This window comes from Thamnophis sirtalis, unplaced genomic scaffold, assembly GCF_051295495.1.
Source record: "Thamnophis sirtalis isolate CommonGarterSnake01/CBP01778 unplaced genomic scaffold, rThaSir2_p1.2 scaffold_6, whole genome shotgun sequence".
Lineage (NCBI taxonomy): Eukaryota > Metazoa > Chordata > Lepidosauria > Squamata > Natricidae > Thamnophis > Thamnophis sirtalis.
The window spans coordinates 130001-149416 of record NW_028261386.1 but is presented as its reverse complement, the minus strand read 5'-3'; the positions used below and the strand labels follow the sequence as shown (position 1 = coordinate 149416).

The 19416-nt window shown below is 45.2% G+C and overlaps 2 protein-coding genes across 2 annotated transcripts in view; one reads left to right on the top strand and one right to left on the bottom strand.

The window, feature by feature from the left end:
* On the top strand, positions 1 to 3879 carry LIAT1 (ligand of ATE1). The gene is made up of 2 exons (XM_014074288.2): positions 1 to 873; positions 3205 to 3879. Exons 1-2 carry the CDS (start codon positions 735 to 737, stop codon positions 3720 to 3722), a joined length of 657 nt encoding a protein of 218 aa, XP_013929763.2. The 5' UTR covers positions 1 to 734; the 3' UTR covers positions 3723 to 3879.
* A 10242-nt stretch (positions 3880 to 14121) lies between these two features.
* RFLNB (refilin B) overlaps positions 14122 to 19416 on the bottom strand; it is a 21912-nt gene continuing 16617 nt past the window's right edge. The window contains exons 2-3 of the mRNA XM_087717078.1: positions 18999 to 19090; positions 14122 to 14643 (exon numbers count right to left, since the gene is read on the bottom strand). Coding sequence (XP_087573204.1) covers positions 14328 to 14643; positions 18999 to 19090 — 408 coding nt within the window. The 3' untranslated portion in view covers positions 14122 to 14327. The remainder of the gene's footprint in view (positions 14644 to 18998; positions 19091 to 19416) is intronic.

Here is a 19416-nt window from a genome sequence, read left to right as displayed (position 1 = left end):
GAAAAAAATGAACAAAAATAGAAAAAAGAATGAAAAATTAAAGGAATCCATTTGAGTTAAAACCTACCCAGTAAAACCAAATATATATATATATATAAAACCAATAAAGACACTAGGCAAACTTAGCCACTTCAAGGCAGGCACCTAAAAGCTAAAACTTTTAAAACTTTAATTTGAATTAAAATGCAATTAAAAAAATAAAATAAAGCATGGGGCAGTTGCAAAGCCTTCACCCAGCATCGAAAGGGGGATAATATTGGGGACCAGGTACAGCCTCTGTGGGGAGGAACGCCCATCCATGGGTCCTCGGCCCCAGAGAGCTGCTGTGCATAGCCGCTGGCTGTACTGGCCAATTGCCAAGCGCCTGAATTTTGGTCACATGATCTTGGGGATGCTACAATGGTTGTAAGTGTGGAAAACCATCATAAGTCACTTTTCAGTGCCGTTGTAAGTTTGAATGGTCACTAAGTGAACTGTTGTAAGTCAAGGACTACCTGTATAATAGCAGCAGGAGAATGTCAGCTAGTTGGCGGTTAGGGGTTGCTTCGCCAACACAACCCGCACGGTTATTCCGTTCTTGTGCCATGTTTTAACTTAACGGGATTTGACACTCCCGTTTCTTTAAAGTGCGCGGCTGCGGCACCAGAGTTGGGAGAGAGGGAAATAACCACACATCTGTCCTGCTGTTTGTCTTGGGTTCAGGCTCAAGCCACCGACAACGGTTTCCCGGAAGGATGGAGGCGGGCCGGCAGGATGCCATGTCTGATGGGGAGGGAGCGAAAGGCGGCAAGCTGGCAGCAAAATTGCCCCAGTCGCCCAGCAAGAAGAAAGTCAACAAGAAAAAGAAGAAGAAGAAAACCGTTCCAGGCCATGGTGAGTTTCGGTCGTTATAGCAGTCTTCCAATATTTGAGGGGGCTGCCCCAAAGAAGAGGGGGCCCACCTATTCTCCAAAGCACACGAAGGCAGGACAAGAAGCAATGGATGGAAACTAATCAAGGAGAGGAGCAACCTGGAATTAAGGAGAAATATACTAACAGTGAGAAAAATTAACTAGTGGAACAACTTGCTTCCCGAAGTTGTGAATGCTCCAACACTGGAGGCTTTTAAGAAAAGATTGCATAGCCACCGGTATGAGATGGTATAGGGCTGTAATGGCGAACTTCTGGCACGCGTGTCACAAGTGGCACACAGAGCCCTCTCTTTAGGCGCGCAAGCCGTTTCCCCACCTCAGCTCCACTGCGTATGCGCGCACACCTCCTACCGGTCAGCTGATTTTTGGGTCCCTGCTGTGCATGCGCAGAGGGCAGGGCACACGCAGGTGACATGTGCATATGCAGGAGATGTGTGCGCATGCACAGGGCGGGAAGGGGGGGTCACATGTGCATGCATGGGGGCACGCTGGTATGCACGGGCGGGGAGAGCACAGGGCTGTGCCCCTCCCCCCCCGCAGCCCATTTTTGGTGCCAGGAGACTGCAGAGATGCCTACTAGGCCCAAAACGGGACACGAAGGAGGTCATACATGCATACACGGCAGGGGGAGCAGACGTGGGTCATGCACGCATGCGCAGGGGGACCCCAGGGGGTGTCGCATGCACATTTCATTATGGGTTTCAGCACGGGCAACAAAAAGGTTAGCCATCACTGGTATAGGTTTTCCTGCTTCAGCAGGGGGTTGGACTAGAAGACCTCCCAGGTCCCTTTCAACCCTGTTATTCTGAAGAAGCCATTAGCCATCCTGTTTTTTATCTCAGCCACCTCTAGGATTGCACAGAGTTGCATGGCGGGAAGAGGTAGGTCTTGACTTATGACCACAGTGGAGGCCAACATTTCCATTGCTAAGCAAGGCAATTTTGAAGTTAGTTTTGTTCCATTTTATGACCTTTCTTGCCAGAGGTGTTAAATAAATCCCTGCAGTTGTTAAGTGAGCAACGTGGTTGTTAAGTGAATCCGGCTTCCCTGTTGACTTTGTTTGTCAGAAGATCGCACCACCCTGGGACACTGCAACTGTCATAAATACAAGTCAGTTGCCAAGCGTCTGAATTTTGATCACGTAACTATGGGTGTAGTAGTTGTGATTGTGTAAAACGGTCATAAGTCGTTTTTTTCAGCGCCATTGTAACTTCAAACAGTCACTAAACGAATGGCTGCAAGTAAAGAACTTCCAGTACTTCATTAATCCTGGACTGAGGGAAATTTGTCATGGAAGCTCACAGATCCATCCCTTCGGGATGAAACGAACGGTCCGGAGAGATTCCTATGAGCTCTGGAAACTGATGGTTGGCATAGGTGGTAAGGAAAATGGATGCCATAGAAATGCAGGTACTCCTCAATTTCAACCACAGCCATAATTGAACCCTCAACCACTCCTCAACCACCTAAACTTGAACTTAAAATTTATACTGCTAAGCAAAACAGTGTTTAAATTTAGTAGGTGGAACAAAGGGGTTAGGCAGTGAGCCGGAACACACGCAGTTGTGGTTGATAGATTGGAGAGTGTTGGCTCCTGCATGAGGCAATCTCCACTGTGATTGGTTGCTGTGGATTGTGAAGGGGGAGGTTCCCTTTCCCCCTACATTTTTTCTTCTGTGTGTCCTTTTGTGCTCTATGATTTACCTCAGGAATGCTCCTGCTGTGTTGATTTACCTCAGGATGCTCCTTCTGTGCTGCTCCTGCTGTGTGGCTTTACCTCAGGATGCTCCTGCTGTGTGGCTTTATCTCAGGATGCTCCCGCTGTGTTGATTTACCACAGGATGCTCCTGCTGTGTTGATTTACCTCAGGATGCTCCTGCTGTCTTGATTTACCTCAGGATACTCCTACTCTGTTGATTTACCTCAGGATTCTCCTGCTATGTTGATTTACCTCAGGATGCACCTGTTTGCTTGATTATTTACATAAAACTACAAGTTCATGTCAGTGTCTCTGACTCCATTTCGATACCGATTGTGCAATTCCCTGATACAGTTATATATTATAAACACATAACATTAAACTCTGAACGAATAAAACAAAAAAAGTAGCACAGTGATTTGCTTAACAGCCATGCCAAAAAAGGTAAAATTGGGAAAGTTTGACTTAACATCCACCTTACTTAGCAGTAAAAATTTTGGTCCCACTTGGGGTCTTAAGTCGAACACCCCCTGTCGTGTAAAAATTTAAAATTTCTCTGAATCATTTTTTATTTTCATTTTTTTAAAAAAACAGAGAAGCACTCCAGCCAAGTCAAGAAAAAATCCATCTTTGCCATATTTCCTCTGGATCTGCTGCAGCGCTGGAAGTGCGATGGGACCCCGCTGGAAGGTCACAGCAAGCGAGGACCAGGCAAAGCCACCAGGAACTCGCTCTCGGCCTGCTCATCGGCTACTTCGGTGTCGAGCCCAGGAGACACCGTCCTGCCCAACGAGAGCCTTCGCTGGGACGGCATTCTGGATGACCCCAAAGCTGAAGAGGAGAGGCTGTGCAACTATCGGCTGAGCCGAAGAAAACGTTACGGCGAATTCTTGCAGCAAAACCCCCTGTTGGATTCGCCTTTTCCATGCCAGCAGCTACCTGATCTGGACAAAGTCCCGGAGGCGGAGAAAGAGCGTTCTTTACACAAGAGTAAATCCTCCTCTCTTATGGCCGCCAAAAACAAAAAGCGTCCAAATTCGAAACAGGGCAGCAAAACCCCAAAGAGGCAGCTGGCGGCATTACCGCCCAGTAAATCTCAGGGAATTCTGTGAAACGCCCCGGATTTGAGCACTTTTTTTTAACAGCCAAAGCGCGAGATCTGAGTTATTATTATTATATTTGCCTGTGGGTCTCACAATGATCCAGGTGTATTTTTCAGGTTTTTTTTTGCAAATTCTATGTTGGAGAATAAAACACTGTTTGACAGTCGCACCTGCCCATGTTTGCATAAATTGTACGCGAGGGGAGGAAGAGGGAGCGTGTGAAATTCGCACAAAAGGGATATTCTTCGCAGGTGTCTCCTGGTTGGCAGGACCTGAACGAACAGATTTATTTGCGTTAATAGAGCAAAAGATAAGATCCAACGGCTTGGGTACATTCTTTTCTTTTTTTTTCCAAAAAATGCAAATACTTCTTGGAATGACTATACAGTAATCCTCGACTTACGACCACAACGGAGCCCAAAATTTCTGCTGCTAAGCAAGACAGTGGTGGCGTTTTGCCCCATTTGACGAGCTATCTTGCCACGGTGGTTAAGAGAATCGCCGCAGTTAAATTAGTCACACGGTTGTTAAGTGAATCCGGCTTCCCCATCGACGTTGCTTGTCAGAAGGTTGCAAAAGCGGATTACATCACCTCAGGACGCTGCAACGGTCATAAATAGGAGTCGGTTGCCGACGTCTTGAGTTTTGATCACGTGAAACCGTTGATGCTGCAACGTGTGAAAAACGGTCGTACGTCGATTTTTTCAGTAGCGTGACTTTGAATGGTCACTAAAATGAACTGTCGTAACTCGAGGATTACCTGTAGCCCTGGGGAAAGAATAAACACATCTAAGGACAGGTTTCTCTCAAACTCTCTTTCCCCCTAATAGGAAATGTTCCCTACAGAGTTAGTCCTCAACGTACGACCACAATTGAATCAAAAATTTCCATTGCTAAACGAGACAGTTGTTAGGTCAGCTTTGCCCCATGTTAACGACTCTTCTTGCCATTGTTGTTAAATGAATCATTGCAGTTATTAAGTTAGTTATGTGGTTAAGAGAATCCGGTCTCCCCATTGTTTTGGCCTGTCAGTAGGTCACAAAAGGGTGTTCTGACCGAGGCTTCCCAAGAGCCTGAAGCAAACTCCTTGTCCTGACAAAAAACCCTTTTATTAATTGACTGTGAATTCCGCTCATTCCCACTCAGCAAAGTCTTTCAAGGGAGGATTTATAATCACAGACCTTATCTGGCTTGGAGAGCTGCCAGGTCGAGATCTGCAAAACTTGGCAAGGAGCCTCAGAGAGTCCCAAAACAATGAAGCGAACTCATTGTCTCCTGCAAACTCCACTCCCCTTTCGCTCCTCTTTTATTTCCTCTGGGAAGGGCCATTCATCCTCCACCTGTGGCCTCACTCCCAAGTCGACCCCTGTTCTTTAGCTCTTCCCTTCCTCTGGCAACTCTGCGCATGCGCACACTGGGAACAGGCTCCTGCTGTTCCTCTGCCTCACTGATGTCTGACTTGGAAGGCAGCTGATAACTGTCAGACGGCCCTGGCCCCCGCTCTGCCTCCGACACAGATCCCTCATCCGAGCCTCCCCAAGACTCCAGGACTGTCCCAGGTTCCTCCCCAATTTCCTCACTGTCCGAATCTGCTGCCAGCCCCACTGGCGAGCTACATCAAAGGAGATCACATGACCCAAGGACACTGCAGCCGTCATAAATATGAACCAGTCGCTGAGAACTTTGATCCTGTGACCACGGGATACTACAACAGCTGTAAGTCTGAAAAAGTGTCATGCATTTCGCTTTTTTCAGTGTCGTCGTAACTTTGAACGGTCACTAAACAAATGGCTATAAGTCAAGAACTACCTATAAACCATGGAGCCGAGGTGGCGCAGTGGTTAGGGTGCAGTACTGCAGGCCACTTCAGCTGACCACTTCAGCTGTTATCTGCAGTTCAGCGGTTCTAATCTCACCGGCTCAAGGTTGACTCAGCCTTCCATCCTTCCGAGGTGGGTGAAATGAGGACCCGGATTGTTGTTGGGGGCAACATGCTGACTCTGTAAACCGCTTAGAGAGGGCTGAAAGCCCTATGAAGCGGTATATAAGTCGAACTGCTACTGCTATTTCATAGTGATGTAAGTGTATGGGTCTAACCCCTGTCCAAAACTATAGGTTATCATAGAAGGGAGAGATCGGGCAACTTCAAGGTGTATGATGTTACCACTCCCCTTCCGGAATGAGGTTATATATGGACACCCCTTTATCCTCCCCCCCGTATAACCACAAACACAATCCCATCCTGAGCAGCTAGTGGATCCTGCACAAGGCTTCCACATTTGGGTTACCGTGGGCCCGTGTGAGGGTGGTTTCACACAGGTATTTAGGATTAGCCTTATGTGCTTCAACCCATTTCCTATCCCCACATGGCCTACTCTTTCCTTTAGCCAAAGGGCATGCACGGAAGGCTAACATGGCGCTTGCAAGCGAAGCGCGAGAGAGTGCGTGCACCAGCGGTGGGTTGCAGGCGGTACGCCCTGGTACGCACGTACCGGTGCCTGTCGGAAGCAGCAGCCACCGTACCGGAACGGTGCTTTTTAGGGCCCGCCCACCCGCCCTCGTTCCTTACCTGTATTTGAAGGAAGCAGGTCATCTGTGCACGCACATGTGGCGTACGGCGCCTGCGCGACCTTCCGCCGAGCAGCTGCAGCGTCGCAGGCGAGTGCACATGCGCGCTCAGTGCGCATGCCCGTGGTGCACGCCTGGCTCCCGTTGCAGCGTAGCGGTTGCAACGGGAGCCGAAACCCACTACTAGGGCGCACACTCACATTGGTGAACCGGTAGGGAAAGTAAGTGGATCCCATCCCCCCCCCCGCTGCTGCCAGGGGAATTCTGGGAGTTGAAGTCCACACATCTTAAAAGTTGAGAAAGTTGCGAAGCAATTTAACCCACCACCATCATACAACGACAGCACCGTTCAGGCTTATCTTCTTCCGAGAATTTATTATGACGTGAATGGGAGGGAATGTAAGAGTAGGAAAGAGGGGAGGAATGGGAAGAAGAGGGGAAGGGTAAAGGGGAGGAAGGGGAAGGAGAGAAGGGAAAGGAGAGGAGGAAGGAAGGAGAGAAGAAAGAGAAGAAAGGGGGGTAGGAAGGAGGGAGGGAAGCAAGGAGGGAAGGAAGGAGGGAAGGAAGGAGAGAAGAAAGGGAAGGAGGGAGGGAAGATAGGAGAGAAGTAGAGAAGAAAGGAGGGAAGGAAGGAGAGAAGAAAGGGAAGGAGGGAGGGAAGATAGGAGAGAAGTAGAGAAGAAAGGAGGGAAGGAAGGAGGGAATGTAGGAGAGAAGGAAGGGGGGAAGGAAGGAGGAAAGGAAGGGGGAAAGGAGAGAAGGAGGGAAGGGGAAGGAGGGAGGGAAGGAAGGGGAGTAGGAGAGAAGAAACGAGGGAAGGAAAGAGGGAGGGAGGGAAGAAGAAGTAGGACCGTTGTAAGATAAGATGGATCTATGGGATGATAAAAAAGCAATCTTCAAGTATATTGTCAACAGTAGGGAAAAATTGTTATAAATACATATTATTGATAACAGTTATGAGATCATATAATTGTGAATGTATATATGAAATTGATTATCTATATCTATATCTATATCTATATCTATATCTATATCTATATCTATATCTATCTATCTATCTATCTATCTATCTATCTATCTATCTATCTATCTATCTATCTATCTATCTATCTATCTATCTATATATATTATGACGTGAAACCAGAGGGATTTCAAAAGCAAATTAATCTTTTGGCCTGTGACAAACTTTAAATGGCACGTTTGAAACCTCCCTTTAAAAATGTGCAGTTATTTCAAAGCGTTCGTGTTGAAAATGACACCAGAGCAAGACTTTTTTCTTAAACAACATCACCCAAGGATTTAATACAAAGCTTTTATAAATGAACTCTTTGAGTATTGCAACTTAAAAGAGGGCAGAGAGCACACTTACTCCAGAGTAATATTGCAAAACAGATGTATGGGGGGGGGGAATCTACTCTGTATCCTATGAAAACTGATGCTGTCTTTAGGGAAATTCGCGCTGGGAAAATGCCAGATTGTGAAAAACCTCGCCAGGTGTGCCTTTGTGTATGCAAAATGCACACCAGGAGGCCACGGAAGACTGTTGTTACAAAATGTCAAATGTTCATGCAGGAAATTTTTTTTTCCTCCAGGATCTAAGGGCCCTTTCAGACAATTTATGATCCCTAGGCACGTTAAAAAAAACCCCCAAAATTCCTATTTTAAAAAAAAGAACAATTTTGCAGGGCAAAATATCACGGCGAAGAATTTTAACATGGGGAAACAGCCCAATAAAATGCAAAATTTGGTGGCCAAGAATGCAACAGTTCTTAACATGAAAAGCAAAACCGATCCTATCTCCTTTTTATGGCTAAAGTATTCCTTGGTCCAAAGGCTTAGTCGCTAAGATGCTGAGCTTATCGATCGGGAAGGTCGGCAGTGCGGCGGTTCGACTCCCTAGCGTTGCATAACGGAGTGAGCTCCCGTGACTTGTCCCAGCTTCTGCCAACCTAGCAGTCCGAAAGCGTGTTAAAAAATGCAAGTAGAAAAAATAGGAATAGCAATAGCAATAGCAGTTAGACTTATATACCGCTTCATAGGGCTTTCAGCCCTCTCTAAGTGGTTTACAGAGTCAGCATATCGCCCCCACAGTCTGGGTCCTCATTTCACGCACCTCAGAAGGATGGAAGGCTGAGTCGACCTTGAGCCGGTGAGATTAGAACCGCTGAACTGCAGATAACAGCTGAAGTGGCCTGCAGTACTGCACCCTAACCACTGCGCCACCTCGGAACCACCTTTGGTGGGAAGGGAACAGCGTTCCATACGCTTTCGACATTTAGTCATGCCGGCCACATGACCACGGAGACGTCTTCGGACAGCGCTGGCTCTTCGGCTTTGAAACGGAGATGAGCACCGCCCCCTAGAGTCGGGAACGACTAGCACATATCTGCGAGGGGAATCTTTATTCCTTGACCCACTTTAAAACAAGTTTTTAAAAATAATAATAATAATAATAAAGTCCCACCCAAACCTGCCGTCAGCATAATTTCTTAAAGTTGACTTATGGCAGTTTTCAGTTGGACCTCTTCAGGATATGTAGCCAGTCCTCAACTTACGAAGAATTTCCATTGCTAACTGGTTATTGAGTAAGCTGTGCCCAATTTTACGACTTTTATCACCGCAGGTGTTAAGGAAATCACTGCAGTTGTTAAGTGAACCAGGTGAATCCATTTCACCCCATTGTCGGCTGGAAAAGTCACAGATAATTGATCAAGTAGTGCTGGGATGCTACCGCCGTCTTAAATATAAATCCATTGAGAAGTTTGTTCAGGGTACCCTAAGAATATTTCATCTTAAGTGTGAGAATTGGCCATTTTTCAGGGCTGTGGCAACTTTGAGCTTTTGTCGGTAAACGATGTTCGTAAGTCGAGGATTACCAATAATTCAGAGAAGAGCAACCAATTAATGAAAGTCCTAGAGCAGTGTTTCTCAACCTTGGCAACTTGAAGATGTCTGGACTTCAACTCCCAGAATTTCCCCAGCCAGCATTCGCTGTTGCTGTTTTTCCTCAATCAGCCATAAGAGGGAGCCAGAACGACTGTTAGATCTCTGTTTGTTAGGTGCTGGGCTGATCTGATCTGAGTGTTTTGGAAGCTGGCTGTTAGAAAGTGCCGTGAGCTATTGTAAGTTTTGCAACTGCTAGCAGAACTTTGAGTTCTGAACTGCTTATATGATACTGGACTATGTTATTTGGATTATCCCTTAACTGAAAGACGTTGATGACTTACTGACTTATCTGTGTATGACTTGGACTGTTTGATGGACTCTGATACCTCTATTTCCACGAAAGTAAAAGCCTATTTAAACTGCAGTGTCTCTGTATGCTGGTTTGTGTGTTCTCCAACACAACTCTCTCTCTGAACGCACTCGCTCTCCCAACAGGGAACTTACCTAACACACGTTTAGAAAAAGATTAGCCATCACTGGCATAGGGCAAGGCTGTCCAAACTTGGGAACTTTTAAGACTTGTGGACTTCAACTCCCAGAATTCCCCTGGGGAATTCTCCCAGAATTCCCCAGCCAGCATTCCCCTGGGGAATTCTGGGAGTTGAAGTCCACAAGTCTTAAAGTTCCCAAGTTTGGACACCCCTGGCATAAGGGTCTCCTGCTAGAGCAGGCGGGCTGGGCTAGAAGACCTCCAAGGTCCCTTCCAGCACTTCTCTATTCTGAATTTTAAAAAGAAAGCAGAAAGCTCCTTTTTTTGGCGCCGTGAAAATAAACCACCCGCAGGAGCATCACAAACTTGTTATTTTTAATTTTGCCATCCTCGGATTGTTTTACAGCTTTTTTTAAAATTAAATTTTTTTTAAAAAATGAAAACCTTGCCAGCGATCTTGAGTTGTATTTCTTCCAAGGAACGCACCGTACCCTGCTAAAATATTCCTCATTTAAAACTCGAGCCGGCCGAGGCAATAGCTGGCGGATCTCAAAACAGGTCCTTTCACAAATTTAAGGAATTCCTTTCTCCTGCCACATTTAAAAAAAAATAATAAGAGCCAAGGTGGCGCAGTGGTTAAATGCAGCACTGCAGGCTACTGCTAGATCAGCAGGTCAGCGGTTCAAATCTCACCGGCTCAGGGTTGACTCAGCCTTCCATCCTTCCGAGGTGGGTAAAATGAGGACCCAGATTGTTGTTGGGGGCAATATGCTGACTCTCTGTAAAACCGCTTAGAGAGGCCTGAAAGGCCTATGAAGCGGTATATAAGTCCACTGCTATAATAATAATAATCCAGGCCTGTTGTTGGCTTGAAATATCGCTGGTGTCAGCAATTCGGAGCAACTTTTAAAAGTTCTGGCTGGCTTTCAACAGCCCACGGCGGTTTCCCTAACATGTTTCTTTCAGGAACACTTAACTTTTCAAAGAATAATAAGTCTATTATTTTCCCTCCCTCTTTGGCAAAGTTGAAACCGCACGTGATGGCTGAGATCTCATAATTTATTTGCACCCTGTCCTGGGTTTGGGACTTCCAAAAGTGGGTTTCTCTTTTCAAGCCAGAGGCTATTTCAGGGAAGCTGCCTGGAGAAATGGAGTGTTTGCCATGAAGGAATGCGCTCTCCCCTATAATGTGCTTTCTCCCCCCCTTCTTCTTCTTTCTTTACTTCTCAAGTTTCCTATCCAGCAAAAAAAATAATAAAACAAAAATAAATCCGTTCTAACAAGCAACTCGCTCTAAATCCTCTCCCCGCGAGTGAAAAATCGAGAGTCCTAACAAATTTGACTTAAAAAGTAGATATTTTTTCCAAGTTTTGTTTAAAAATAGTGTGATTTTTCTTAAAATGTCCATAAAGCTTTTAATAAAAAAAATTGGGGCAAAACAGGTCCTATTAATTCCTGATATATATATATTTTTGGGGCCACTACAAATTAGCATTTTTCCAACTTGGACATTTTAACTAAGGGTGGGCTTCAACTTCAGTTAGGTTTATCACCGGTTTGCAACTGTGCGCATGCATGCTCGCCATTGCACATGTGTCTTCTGCACATGTGCTTTGCTTGCGCACGGGGTGTCCACTTCTGTTCAACTCCCAGAATCCCCCTAGTCGGCTGGGGAATTCTGGGAGTTGAAGTCCACCCATTTTAAGGTCGCCAAAATTGAAAAATGTTGTCATAAATGAACACAGCTCTTCTCCACCAAAATCGAATCAGACCTAACACAAATATACTTCTTTGTTATTTATTTATTATTATTATTTATAAAGAACTTCTCCGTTCTTTATTATCACTTTAAAAAAACTTTCTCAATGTAAAGCTAAGAGCATTGGGTTCCACTCAACATTTTAGATTATTTGTGTTCCATCCATTAAATATGTTTGAGCTGGGATGTTGTTTTTTTTTTTTCAATTTTCTTCGAATGTGTAACTACCACTTTCACGGAATATTTTCTGGATTCACCAAAGTTGTCTAAAGTAAACCATGGCTTACAGCCCAGCATGCTGTAAGAATGCACCCACTGTGGCTTCTCTTACAAACTATGATTAACCTAACCTTAATTTATTGTTACGCGACCGCCTAGGCAAAAGGAAATATTTGTTTCTGAACCGTGCCTGAATTTTATCCCCATTTTGTAATTAGGGATTATTCACCCTGAAAACACAAAAGCAAATATTTGGTTTTTTTTAATCTTTGCTGAATTTTTCTCTCATTCTGTGTTGAGAGATTGTTGACCCTGAATACACAAAAGTAAATATTGGTTCCTCAAGCTTTGCCGAATTGTTCTTGCATTTTGTGGTTAGAGATTATCCATCCTGAATGCACAAAAGTAAATATCTCTTTTCAACCTTTTGCTGATTTTTTCCCCCCTCGCATTTTGTATTGATCCTAAAACCACAACTTGTTTCACACAGGAAAACAGCTGGAAAACAATAAAGCGCACATTACTTTTAATCCGCACTCAAGAATGTAAAAAATCGCTTCAGATGTTAAAAACTTTTATCCTTGGAAACAGTTTGCAGCTGTCCCTTTCTCAAAATTAATGGCTAATTCCCACAAATGCACAAAACTACCTACTTTTTCCTTGACTGTTTAATTTATCCCATGATAAATTAAATTTTCCTATCAAAAGTGAAGCTGTAGCATTTCATTGTCTCATGGCTTGGAATTAATTATTAAAAGACCTGAAAACAAAATGCTTTTGTTCGATCATTACAAACAGAACTAGCAAAAGTCACGGGGAAAGAGCGGAGAGGTAATTTTATAGCAAACTAGCTGATAACATGACATTGCCTGAGTATTTATTTATAGGGAGGGGGAAATGTCCGGACCAAACGTAATTTATAATGTTGGGTTTTCCCCCTTACCAGAGGGAGACCCCTTGTGGAGTACTGTGAAGCCGTTACCATGGCAACTCCACTGCGCTGTTCAGTAGAAGCCATTTACGACAGTACAGTAGAAGCCATTCTAAGGCACAACAGACTGTATCTTAACAGAACACACACACCGAGGGGTTTTAGGGGTGACTTACCCCCACAGTATTTTTTCCAGAGGTTAAGTCATCTGTGTACCAAGTTTGGTTGAAATTGCTCGAGGCATTCCAGTCACGGGGGAAAGAGGTAATTTTATAGCAAATAAGTTATATTGGTTAAAGTAAATCTATAATATCTCATTTGTCTTTTTCTTTAAATGTAAAATCATTTCACACAACTCTCTGGAGGCATTCAGAATTCTTCAAACATCCCGAATAGAATAACAGGTTATTTTTTACAAAAATTCTACATCAATCTAAAATTAGGAACTGTTCCAGCAAAATCTATATATTATACTTTAGCTCTATGTTTTTCAAAGTTGGGAACGATAAAATGGGTGGACTTCAACTCCCAGAATTCCCCCAGCCAGCCGTGCTGGCTAGGGAATTCTGGGAGTTGAAGCCCACCCATTTTAAAATGGCCATGTTTGAAAAAACACTACTTTAACTTAACAAAGGAAATGCTGAATTTAGCCTTAAAAATCCGCAATGGCTTTAAAAGGTGAGATTAAAAAAACAGTTTTGTTTTTTAAATTCTCCAAATCAGGAAAACCATACAGTTTCCACAATCCCTTAAATGTTCTTACTTTAAATAAGAGGAAAATTAAGTTATTTAAATATATTTAAGAAAAGTTCCCTCTTAAAAAAAACAGATCCTGATTTTCACCCCGTATAAGAAAACATCAAGAAAGGTTTTTTTTTTTAAAGGAAAGCAAAAAAAAAGGAAAAGAGAGAGGGGGGGAATTGCTATTTTTATACATAAAAGAAAAAATGAAGTACGAGAACTTTTAAGCAAAAAGGAACCGACTTTTAATATGACCCTGGGTGAAACTTGAGATTTACACAAGGATTCCACACTGGTTTAAAGCAGCTCTTGATTTTTATTTTTTTTTATTTTCCATTCCACCACATCAGTGGCGGGTGAAAGCGGATTTATTCCTGGCGTTATTCGAGGTGTATTTGAAAATCTATATAAAAGCGGTGCTTTCTCTTCCAAAGGCTCTGAAATGCCATCTCTTCTCTTCTCCCATTTTCCCATTCATGGAAACGTTCTTCCTCCTGCTATGAGCTATCAGCAGGACCTTTCATAGGAATGGCGGCTTAACGGCTTTGCGGCCACTTGCAATCAACCATCCAGATTTTTTTTTTTCCTGTTGAACTCGACAAGACAAGAAGTAAGAACATGGATGAAGGGAGGAAAATGTGATAATTATTTTTTTTTTAGAGATTAGAGCAGTGTTTCTCAACCTTGGCAACTTGAAGATGTCCGGACTTCAACTCCCAGAATTCTGGGAGTTCAAGTCTGGACATCTTCAAGTTGCCAAGGTTGAGAAACACTGGATTAGAGACTTAATTTTATTTTAAAACTCAGTGGGGGGGGGGGGGGGGCTGTAACAAATAGCAGGAAGCAAAGTAACCACTGATGGATGCTCTTAGCTCTCCCTTCCTTATTCCTCTTGCCTGTTGAATCCATTAGGGTGCGGATGTCCAACAGGTCATTCCGACGTTATTTTTTTTAGCTTTTGAGTGTGAAAAAGATAGCTGTGTAGAAGCCACTTGAGTTTCAACAAAAGAGAATTGGAAGTCAACAGCTTTCTGGCTGCGTCTCAGACGATTCCAACTCCACGCTAGACAAGAATTTCCGGTTGAATTTTTTGCAATTGTAATCCAGGGTAGTGGTGTAGACAGTCTTGGTATTCTTTGGGTACACAATGGTGGTGCTTGTGAAATTCCCGGGTCGGTTGCAAAGGTGGAATTGCACCTCGGCTTTGTAACTGCGCCACGTGCTGTGGGGAACACAGATGATGGTTTGGCTGCAAGACGACACGCCAAGCCGGACTGGCATGTAAACATTATTAATGAAATGTTTTTCGGAGTCATACTTGACCGAGGAGGTGTATCTGGTCAAGAAAAAAAATGAATACAGATTAACATCATTTTCCCATAATCCCTTGCAGTATGGAATCTGAGCAACTGAATGGAGCTAGCAGAGTGTTTCCTGGCCGGATGCCTTTCTCGTCCCCAGGGCGGAGTTTTGTTCAGCAGATATATTCTCATGGGGCCCAGAGAGAGAAATATCTGCCTCTACCTAGGATCGAACTCACCGCCTCCTGATTGTGAGGCGAGAGCTCCACCTCTAGGCCACCGCACCACTTCCTTAAAACCACAATTGAGCCCCAAATTTCCGTTGCTAAATGAGACATTTGTGAAGTGAGCGTTGCCCCATCTTAGGATCTTTCTTGCTGCAGTTGTTAAGCGAATCAGTGCCATTGTTAAGATGGTTGTTAAGCGAATCTGTCTTCCCCGCTGGCTTTGCTGGTCAGAAGGTCGCGAAAGGGGATCGCATGACCCCAGGAAAACTGCAACCGTCATATGTACGAGTCAATTGCCAAGCATCTGAATTGTGATCACAGGGACGGCGCGATGGACTGAAGTAGTGAAAAACTTTTTCTCCAGTGCCCTTGTAATTTTGAATGGTCACTAAATGAACCGTCGTAAGTCAAGGACTATCCGTAGTTAGAGGTAAGGTAGTCCTTGACTTACAGCAACACATTTAACGACTGTTCAAAGTTACAACAGCGGTGAAAAAAATGTGACTTGCGACCTTTTTTGGCCCTTACAACTTTTGCAGCACCTCCCTAGTCTCCTCACGTGATCAAAATCGACGCTTGGCAACTGACTTGTACTTATGACGGTTGCGGTGTCCCAGGGTGGTCATGTGATCCCCTTTTGCAACCTTCCGACGAGGAAAGTGAACGGAGGAAGCCAGATCCACTTAAACAGTCCCCGCGACTAACTGCAGTGATTCACTTAACAACTGGGGCAAGAAAGGTTGTAAAATGGGGCAAAACCTCATTTTTATAGCTGTCTCACTTAGCCACCGAAATCTTGGGCTCAATTGGGGTTGTAAGTCGAGGACGACCTGTATTTGAAGTTTTCTATTGTGTCTTTTTATCACATTTTTTTCTATTGTTTTAGCTGACTATTATGGGAGATTCGTTCTGTGCAATTCCATGCAAGCAAGACTTTGAAACTGATCCCATCTCCAGCGGCTTAGGGTTTCAAGGGAGAAGTTTAACTCTCACAGCTGTCCTGTTTCTTCTAGAGAAGGAACCTGGTTTTAATATCTACTAGCTGATGGTTCCACCACAAAACCGCGCTCGACTAAACCGCGTCCGACTAAACCACGTAGCTGACGTCATCAACAGGGCGACAACAGCGCGGAGACAGAAGCACGCTGTAAACCCTAAACCTAAACCTAACCCCCCTAAACCTAACCCTTAACCTAACCCTTAACCTAACCCTAAACCTAACCCTTAACCTAACCCTAAACCTAATCCTAAACCTAACCCTTAACCTAACCCTAACCCTTAACCTAACCCTAAAGCTAACCCTAAACCTAACCCTAAAGCTAACCCTAAACCTAACCCTTAACCTAACCCTAAACCTAATCCTAACCCTTAACCTAATCCTTAACCTAACCCTAACCCTTAACCTAACCCTAAACCTAACCCTTAACCTAACCCTTACCTTAAATTGAATTGGCTTGCTTTCAAAGCGCTATTTAAAGCGCCCTTCTTTCTCCGCGCTGGCTGTTGTCGCCCTGTTGATGACGTCAGCGACGTGGTTTAATCGGGCGCGGCTTAGTCGAGCGCGGTTTTGACGGGTCACGCTAGCCGATAACCCGGCGTTGCCCGAGTATTTATTTATAGGGGGAAAATGTCCAGACCAAATGTAATTTATAATGTTGGGTTTTCCCCCTTACCAGAGGGAACCCCCTGGTGGAGTACTGTGAAGCCGCTACCATGGCAACTCCACTGCGCTGTACAACAGAAGCCATTTTACAGCCGTACAGTAGAAGCCGTTTTAAGGGACAACGGGCTGTTATCTTAAGAGAACCCACATACCGAGGTGTTTTAGGAGTGTCTTAACCCCACGGTATTTGTCCCCTGAGAGTAAGTCATCTGTGTACCATGTTTGGTTGAAATTGTTCTCCACCCACTTTAAAAGTATGTTAGCTGGAGAATTCTGGAAGTCCACCCCTCTTAAAGCTGCTGGCTGGGGAATTCTGGGAGTTGAAGTCCATCTTTCTTAAAGCTTCCTGGCTGGGGGATTCTGGGAGTGGAAATCTACTCCTCTTAAAGCCTGCTGGCTGGGGAATTCTAGGAGTTGAAGTCCACCTTTCTTAAAGCCTGCTGGCTGGGGAATTCTGGGAGTTGAAGTCCATCTTTCTTAAAGCCTGCTGGCTGGGGAATTCTACGAGTGGAAATCTACTCCTCTTAAAGCCTGCTGGCTGGGGAATTCTGGGAGTGGAAGTCCACTCCTCTTAAAGCTTGCTGGCTGGGGAATTCTGGGAGTGGAAGTCCATCTTTCTTAAAGCCTGCTGGCTGGGGAATTCTGGGAGTGGACGTCCATCGTTCTTAAAGCCTGCTGGCTGGGGAATTCTAGGAGTGGAAATCTACTCCTCTTAAAGCCTGCTGGCTGGGGAATTCTGGGAGTGGAAGTCCATCTTTCTTAAAGCTTGCTGGCTGGGGAATTCTGGGAGTGGAAGTCCTCCCCTCTTAAAGCTTGCTGGTTGGGGAATTCTAGGAGTGGAAGTCCACTCCTCTTAAAGCTTGCTGGCTGGGGAATTCTGGGAGTGGAAGTCCATCTTTCTTAAAGCTTGCTGGCTGGGGAATTCTGGGAGTGGAAGTCCACCTTTCTTAAAGCCTGCTGGCTGGGGAATTCTGGGAGTGGAAGTCCATCTTTCTTAAAGCTTGCTGGCTGGGGAATTCTGGGAGTGGAAGTCCACCTTTCTTAAAGCTTGCTGGCTGGGGAATTCTGGGAGTGGAAGTTCACCTTTCTTAAAGCCTGCTGGCTGGGGAATTCTGGGAGTGGAAGTCCATCTTTCTTAAAGCCTGCTGGCTGGGGAATTCTGGGAGTGGACGTCCATCGTTCTTAAAGCCTGCTGGCTGGGGAATTCTGGGAGTGGAAGTCCTCCCCTCTTAAAGCTTGCTGGTTGGGGAAATCTAGGAGTGGAAGTCCACTCCTCTTAAAGCTTGCTGGCTGGGGAATTCTGGGAGTGGAAGTCCATCTTTCTTAAAGCTTGCTGGCTGGGGAATTCTGGGAGTGGAAGTCCACCTTTCTTAAAGCCTGCTGGCTGGGGAATTCTGGGAGTGGAAGTCCATCTTTCTTAAAGCTTGCTGGCTGGGGAATTCTGGGAGTGGAAGTCCACCTTTCTTAAAGCCTGCTGGCTGGGGAATTCTGGGAGTGGAAGTCCATCTTTCTTAAAGCTTGCTGGTTGGGGAATTCTAGGAGTGGAAGTCCATCTTTCTTAAAGCCTGCTGGCTGGGGAATTCTGGGAGTGGAAGTCCATCTTTCTTAAAGCCTGCTGGCTGGGGAATTCTGGGAGTGGAAGTCCACCTTTCTTAAAGCCTGCTGGCTGGGGAATTCTGGGAGTGGAAGTCCACCTTTCTTAAAGCCTGCTGGCTGGGGAATTCTGGGAGTGGAAGTCCATCTTTCTTAAAGCTTGCTGGTTGGGGAATTCTAGGAGTGGAAGTCCATCTTTCTTAAAGCCTGCTGGCTGGGGAATTCTGGGAGTGGAAGTCCATCTTTCTTAAAGCCTGCTGGCTGGGGAATTCTGGGAGTGGAAGTCCATCTTTCTTAAAGCCTGCTGGCTGGGGAATTCTGGGAGTGGAAGTCCACCTTTCTTAAAGCTTGCTGGCTGGGGAATTCTGGGAGTGGAAGTCCATCTTTCTTAAAGCCTGCTGGCTGGGGAATTCTGGGAGTGGAAGTCCACCTTTCTTAAAGCCTGCTGGCTGGGGAATTCTGGGAGTGGAAGTCCATCTTTCTTAAAGCCTGCTGGCTGGGGAATTCTAGGAGTGGAAGTCCACCTTTCTTAAAGCCTGCTGGCTGGGGAATTCTAGGAGTGGAAGTCCATCTTTCTTAAAGCTTGCTGGCTGGGGAATTCTGGGAGTGGAAGTCCACCTTTCTTAAAGCTTGCTGGCTGGGGAATTCTGGGAGTGGAAGTCCATCTTTCTTAAAGCCTGCTGGCTGGGGAATTCTGGGAGTGGAAGTCCATCTTTCTTAAAGCTTGCTGGCTGGGGAATTCTGGGAGTAGAAGTCCACCTTTCTTAAAGCCTGCTGGCTGGGGAATTCTGGGAGTGGAAGTCCACCGGTCTTAAACTTTGGCCCCATTCAATGGTCCTTCCGTCATTTCTTTCTCAACCTTGATGCTGCTTCTGTTGCCAAAACAATATAAAGATAAAGGAGCTACCTTACATCCTTGGGTGGCAACGGATCAAATGCCACCCCTTCGCCAAAGGAGAGTGGGCAGAGCCGCAGAGTGTTGGGAGAAGACGAGGCCTCCTGCAAAACACCAATAAAAGAAGGTTTGTGAAGGACCAAATAAATGTGAAAAAACAGGCTCAAATGAAGAAAGTCACATCTAACACAAGGCCAAGGAAAACCCAGCCAAATACAGTATCTGATCCATTTATTCACCAATCAATAGAATGGAATGGAATGGAATAGAATAGCAGAGTTGGAAGGGACCTTGGAGGTCTTCTAGTCCAACCCCCTGCCTAGGCAGGAAACCCTATACCGTTTCAGCCGAGGTGGCGCAGTGGTTAAATGCAGCACTGCAGGCTACTTCAGCTGACTGCAGTTCTGCAGTTCGGTGGTTCAAGTCTCAC